The sequence below is a fragment of the Phaethon lepturus genome, unplaced genomic scaffold (genome assembly GCF_000687285.1).
Source record: "Phaethon lepturus isolate BGI_N335 unplaced genomic scaffold, ASM68728v1 scaffold15702, whole genome shotgun sequence".
NCBI classification, from domain to species: domain Eukaryota; kingdom Metazoa; phylum Chordata; class Aves; order Phaethontiformes; family Phaethontidae; genus Phaethon; species Phaethon lepturus.
In genome coordinates, this window is record NW_010521367.1 from 1 (window position 1) to 7,170 (window position 7,170).

Consider the following 7,170-nt stretch of genomic DNA (forward strand, 5'->3'; position numbering starts at 1 on the left):
TTTTGTCTTTTGAGAAATCTAGTCACAATCCTTAAAAAAATTGAAGAAGCATATTACGGCTTGAGATGGAGTGAATATAATTCTCAAAACCATGACTGTAAAACACCCAGATACGAGATCTTTTACACTTTTTTTTCTGCTTAAGGTGGAATAAAGCTCATTATCTGGCAATTTTGGATTCCTTGCAAAATAAAATTCATGGCAAATAAAGTTCATGGAAGATGGTGAGCAGGGAGACATTGCTTAATGATGTCCGGGCCTGAAAAGATGATTTTTCAATTCGGAAAAGATGGGAGGTGGAACTTAGCACCAAATGCTTCGATCTGGCACCCTGGAGTAGCTCGACGAGCGACAGGGGAACACTAGCTATATCTTAAGTTGTATCTATCGTATAGATTCATACGTGCCGTGCTGATAAAGCGACAGATTTGCTGGGTAGCTCAAGTGCTCTTAAAATTGCTTTGTTTCCTACTTATTAGGAGGGTTTCTGTGAAGATAATGTAATTTTTTTCCCTTTGCCTTTTGTGTCGCTTTTTTTTTTCCCTTCTTTCCCCCAGTTTAAGTGCTGCGGCGGGGAAGATTACAGAGATTGGTCGCAGAACGCGTACCACAGCTGCGCGGCGCCGGGACCGCTGGCCTGCGGCGTGCCCTACACTTGCTGCGTCACGAACAAGGTGGGTCCGAGCCCCGGCTGCTCGGCGTCGCCGCGCTCCCTTGAGAAAATCTGGGGGAAGAAGCGAGGGAAAATGGGTCCCTCCTGCAAACGGCAGCTATGGATCCGTGGGTCTTGACACCTGGAAGAGGAGAAAATGATGAGCTAGACGTACGGTCCGTGTTACTGTCCCGCGACGCCGTCCTAGGCGCGTGGAAGGGGTCTCGGGAGCTCCTCTAACCTCGTGGCTTGCCTGCAGCAGGGCTGCTTAAAATTAAGTTTGGCTGGTGTTTGCCCCGGGGCTTGCTGAGCATCGCCTCCGCGGGTGGGGGTTGAAATGGTGTGCGCCAGCGGCCGCCTGCGTCAAAAACCAAACAGAATGAGCCCATCGTCCAGAAAAAGCCAGAAACGTGGGCAAGATGACCTCGGTGCATCCTTGTGGGTGCAGGTCTGGGCTGGAGCTGCTGCTCTGCCCTGACCTGTCCTTGAAAACTGCCCACCTTGCCGCCCGGTGAGACTCTCCCTGGAAGGATGCCTCCCAGCTGGAGTCTGGACCAGTTTCTCAGTCTACATGGACTGGTATTAACTGGTGCTGGCAGTACTGGGAGCAGGCGTGAGCTTCCCTGTAAATGGACCGTGCGTTTTATATAAATCTTAGCAGTTTTAATTCATCGCTCTTCATTTGAGGGATGGATGTAATGCTGAATTTGATAAAGAACCATTCCTCAGCTTAAAACCAGTTAGTAGTTTAAAAAACCGCAACGGAAAACCAGTAAAAGACCATCCCTGCCTCACTGGGTTTTGGTCTTCAGCCTGACCACGAGGCAGAGAAATCGGGTATGTGTAAGAGCAGATGCAGCAGAGCTGGTGATGGACAGCCCGTTACGTGCTGCCCTTTCAAGGTCTGCCTTAAGCACGGGTGTTTAATTAAAAAGAAAGGGGGGGAAAAAAGCGATAATTTTATTAGTAATCCTGCTGGGTGTTGCTGAGAAATGGGTGTAGTACGAAGGTGTTTATTATGCGTGCTTACACATCTTTTGTGCGTGAGAAAGGGTCTGTTTAAAGCTGTGCTGAACTTTGATTTATTCTCAGAAACCAAAGCTAAACAGTTATGTTTTAAGTCTTAGGTGTTTGAGAATAAGAAAGTTGTGTATATGAAAATAATATCGGCTGATCCACAGCGGCACTGAGCAGAAGGGCTCAGGATTTTGCCCGCAGCCGATGGTAAAGGAAGACAGAGCTGGCTAGTAAAGACCAATCTGGCTTTTTAGTGGTCATTCAAAGTACCGCTTGTTTTTCTGTAGCCCTCATTTCTTTGCGGAACTCTTATTTTAAAAGAGTTCGTGTGTGTGGAAATACAGCAGTAGTGTGAAGGCGAATATTAAAATCATATATAAGTTTATATATATTAATATATATATAAATCCGTGACTATAATAACGCCAGGTGCCTTTTCAGCACTTTCATCAAACACATTGTGGATTTCAAATGCAACCTGTCAGGCAGGAAGGCCCTAAAACAGGAACTTCTCTGAGGAAAACAGGGATTATATTCTCCGTATGCTTCGTTGGCAGCTGGGGAGCGGGGCGTGAGACTACTTGCTGCCTATTTTTCCTATATTAGGAAAAATGTCTTTACGGGGAGAGTGGTCAAGCATCGGCACAGGCTGCCCAGGGAGGTGGTGGAGTCACCGTCACTGGAGGTGTTCAAAAAACGTGTGGACGTGGCACTTCGGGACGTGGTTTAGCGGGCACGGTGGTGTTGGGTTGGTGGCTGGACCTGATGATCTCAGAGGTCTTTTCCAACCTTAATGATTCTGTGATTCTAAAGGCAGCCTGCGAAGTGTTAAGCTGAGGGAAGTTAATCAACTTTAAGAGAAGCCCCAAAATAACAAGCAACCTTCTCGCTTAAGGGTAGGCTCTTCAGCAAGGCGCTACAGAACGTTAGGGCTTGTGGCTCTGCCGCCCCGGCACGCCGCTGATGTGCCTTGTGAAGCCCACGCGGCACGGGCGCGCATTCGGCAGGACGACACCAGCGCCGCGGCTGTAGGGCCAGCTGCCTTGGAGGGAAAAAAAAACCAAACCATGACCAGAAGTTGCATAATTCTTCTCTGTTTGACAGATGCTTCCAAATACAGGCTGGTTTCTATCCTGGAGAGCTGCAGATACGGCTTGTGATTACTCATTCACTTTGTAGTCATGGAAAACTCCTGCTAATGCTGGAGGTTGGGTTCTGATCCTCTGAAAAAGCCCTGTGCTAAGATGAGCCGGGCTCATACTGGGGGGCTCTGAAGGGACTATTTTCAAGTCAAAGTATTTATTAAATACTTACACTAGTGTAGCAGATAAAAATTAGTCCCCAAATGCCTATACACCTCTGTTTCTAATACATTTAGCTCTGCTGTGTACATTTTCTTGTGCTGTGATGTCCCGTTAGCAAATGCTGGGTTTAAAATTTAAATGTGAGACTGTTCCTTGCTGGCAAATACTCCGCGGGTGGCCGCGTGTTTACCTGTTAGGCTCAAGTGTTTTGTAAATGTGAGATCATTCACAGCGGGCGCAGCAAGTCTTGCAAACCTTGACTTCCAAGAGTTTATTACCTGCTCACAGGTTCGCAGGTGGGTGCCCCTCGCCTTTTCCCAGCAGCCCTGGACATAGTCAGAGCTTTTTCTTTCAGGAACGCGCTGAACCTCGTTTGTCTTCAAGGTGAGAGCCTGGCTTTTTGGGCTTGTAAAAGAACTTGACCCTGGCTGGTGTTTCTGCCGTTTTGTAACATCCAGCTTCCTTCCACCTTTCGCAAACATCCCTCTTCCTTCTTGGGGAGGTGACCTGGGGACCCCAGCCTACCGCTCAGAGGCCACCAGCGTTTAGAAATCTCATCTCTACAACCTTGTCTTAATTTAGTGGGAGAGTATATCAATACAGAAGAGTTTGCTCTGCCTTATTTCTCTCGTTTGCATGTTCTCATTTTCCTCCATGTCTTTGTTCCTTTGATGCCGTTGGGTTCTACGTTGGGTGACCTGCAAGTGAAGGACAGTGTTTTCACATTAGCTTTGCGGGACCAGGTAGAGCTTCAGGACGCAAGCGAAATATTAAATGGCGACAGAAGGTGCATTGGTAATCTGTGATGAATGGAACCACTCAGTCTTTTTTAAAATATATGACTTTTATATTAACGTATATTATGACATATGGAAATACATTAAATTTGCTTTTGTAAAACGCTCAGCTAAGCATTCATAGCACTGGATGTTATTTGGGTTTCAGGTATTTCTGAGCTTCAGTTTGTCATCGTGGTGGCCTGATGGCTGTATTAACCCCTGGTTTTCTTAATAAGATGCGTTAAGTTATTAAGGCCCTAAAATGAACCCCAGCTGTTCGTTCTGTGGAAACAGCTGTGGCTTACAGCTCTGTTGTCGCTAGCTTTGGCTTCTGACGCCACGCCGGTTTTGCTGGATAGATACAGTTCAAAACGTCTTGTGTCGTGACACGCTGGCAACACTGATATCTCTCAAATCACGTAGAGCCGTATCTACATCTGACCCTGGAGATGCTGGGGGGAAATCGGTGTTGGACCGGCGAGTAACCCCCCTGTTGTTGCTTTTATATGAGCTGGGTGAACACAAGAACAGTGAAAATAATTGTTTTGTGATTTTTTTTTTTCCTGCTATCATTTATATTTGTTGTTTTCTTTTCAGACAGACATTGTCAACACTATGTGTGGATACAAAACCATTGACAAAGAGGTAAGGTAACCGGCATCCATCCTGTTGTGGCAAAGGGTTGTGCTTCTCTGCCGTTTCTTCGTCAGTTATAAAACTTTCTTCTGAGTACTTAGATCTACCAGGCAGTTAAATCAGCAATTAAAACTATTTGATCTGGAATAGCTTTCGTGTATTAACAAAATTAATCTTGTTTGATTGTGGTATCTTCCCTTCCTTCTATCTTCCACAATTCCTCTTGGACGTGCACGAAGCGTTCCTTCCCAGAGCTCACCCCCCCGTACGCTAATCGCACAGTTAGTACGAAGAAAGACGCTTCAACACTTTTAAGCGGTGACTTGAGTTGGCGAAAGCTTTTAACACCTAAAAGCCAAAGTTTCTCCCTGAGTAAAATCGATTACGCTACAGCTAACGTAGCTGATTCTAAGTATTTTGTATCCCAGGAGCGGGTGTTGTATTTTTAAGACCGTAATGGTTGTTCCTGGAAGAGGTTGGAAGAGGAGCCTTCTCCTCCCTGCAGGAGCGGGATGTGGCCGCCTCCTCTGGTTTTCCCTCTTGGGAATAGCCTCAGCGGCTCCAGAGTAGAGACTGCCAGCTCAAGGCACTAATTACGGAGTGATTAAGCGGGGTAATTGGTAATTGGATCTGCTGCAAGGTCTCCACTCCTAGCATCGGAGTGCTGGCGCGGGGGCTTGGTCTAAAAAAGCCCCTCTCCCCAGCTCATTTGAGGCGCACAATGCCAGCTTCGGTTGTTGGTTTTTGGGATGACCGGTTGTCTTTACATGTGACCCGTCTTCATTTAGATGCGTTGATTTATGGCTTAATCACCTAAAGGCTCCAGCCTGGCTCTGACGCCCAGAGCACTTAAGCATATGCTTAACTTCGCCCCATTCATCCGCGCCGGGCTCTCTGCGGCCTCGAGTGCTTTCTGTATTATGGGTTGGGGTCACGGTGCAGCGCAGCTTGCGAGACTGCATCTGAAATCCTCTTGTTCCTGCCCTTTTTAAGAGCCTATTGCAAAGCGCGTGGTCCGCGATTTATATTTTGCCGCTGCTGTCCTTTCAACTTGGAAGCAGAGATGAAAGCTAAAAGAGAGAGTTCTCTGCTTTCCGAGTGGTCTAGAAGGAGAATTGGGTGCGTTTCTTTTAGAAAAGTAGTTGCAAAACAAACAAACAAACAAACCCCACCAACTTTTACAAAAATAAAATCACTTACTCAGGTGTTGGAACGACTTAAAACCAGATGGACGATTAGTGATGAGGTCTGTCTCAAATTCAGTGGGTTTAAAGAGACGGGAAGGAAGACCACGTTTACCTCCCGGGAATTTGAATTACCGTGTGTTAACCGCGTCGCGCGGCTGCCGGTTTGAACGTCTGCTCTGTTACCTTGCAGCGCTTGAGCGTTCAGCACGTTATCTATGTCCGGGGATGCACGAATGCAGTGCTTATTTGGTTTTTGGACAACTACAGCATCATGGCTGGCGTGCTGCTCGGCATATTGCTGCCCCAGGTGAGAAGGGGCCGGTGCGTTACCCGTTACCGGGAGTATCTGATTCGTCGCTACGGTACGCGGTGTCCCATTTGACTATATTTAATTACTGGTTTTTACTTAAATGTGACGTAACTGCTGAGCTGAGGTAATTTAGTAGCATTACTGTGATATACTGCGGGGCTTGGTGGGTTAATTTGGTTCGCTTGGGCTGTTTTGAGTCCTCTCCTCCCCGCAGCTGCGCCCGGTAAGACGTTCTCATGCTCCGAGGCCCAGGGGTGGGAATTGGCTGCATCAGCTCCGCACAAAAATGATCCATTTATGCCCCTCTATGCAAAGAATAACCATGTGAGATTGTATATGTACCGCATACCTGCCCGCATATCCGACGTACGTGTACGTAACTCGTAAAAACGGCCGCGAGACGCGCTGGGCAACGGCCGTGAGACGCGCTGGGCGGGCGGTACGTGATCCCTGACCGGAGATGCCCCTTCCTTTCGCAGTTCCTGGGGGTGTTGTTATCCTTGCTTTACATAACGCGGGTGGAAGACATCATCACCGAGCACAAGCTGAGCGAAAGGCTGTTTGAAGAAGCGCGGCAGAGAGCCGCCCCCGAGCTTGCTGGAGCCGGCTGCTGCATGTGTTACCCGGGGTGACCTCGGAAACCTCCGATACGGCTAAAAAAAGGCAAATCCGCCTGTTCCGGTTTGCGCTGGCTGTTATGCCGGGGGGGGGTCGGCGGCGCGCCGATACCTCCGTAGCCTCGTCGCTCTTGGCGCGTCCGCAACCGAAGACGCGCCAGAAGGGCTCGGTGCCGCCGACGATGCTGCTGCGGTATCGCGACGCTGCCGGAAGGCGGGCTTGTGAATCACCGAACCTTTACGGAATGATTGCCGAGTGATCGCGGCTGGGAAAACTCTTCTGGGAAGATTTGAAGGTAGATTTCTAGGAAGAGCCTTTGCGTCTTGGGATGTCCTATTGAAATGTTTGTCCTTTCCGACTTTATTTTCTTACTCCTTCCAAAAAAGAGTTCTTAGCGATCTACGTGGCGAACATTAAACGTGGATTTAATAATTTTTTATGCTAATCTTGGTGGATTTACTGACAATAATGGATGTGATGCTGAACACTTTCATTGCTCAGTCTTTTGTGCCTTTTAATAATGGGGCAAATGCCAGTGTCGAATCAGGCAGGTAATGCTTTATATATTTTTAATGCAATTTATTACTGTCTGGCTTTTGTATAAACATAAGGGATGTTTGACTCTTGTATGTACTGTATTTTTCCTCTTCAGTAAATCAACTAGGTG

At 47.6% G+C, this 7,170-nt stretch overlaps 1 protein-coding gene across 1 annotated transcript; it reads left to right on the forward strand.

Annotated features, from left to right (window-relative positions):
• Positions 1-557: 557 nt before the first annotated feature.
• LOC104616473 (tetraspanin-15-like) lies at positions 558-6,517 on the forward strand (the record flags this gene model as incomplete). Its single annotated transcript, XM_010281499.1, has 4 exons — positions 558-674; positions 4,350-4,397; positions 5,766-5,882; positions 6,365-6,517. Coding segments are annotated over 4 exons (435 nt in total), but the record flags the coding sequence as incomplete, so codon positions are not given.
• Between the last annotated feature and the right edge of the window lie 653 nt (positions 6,518-7,170).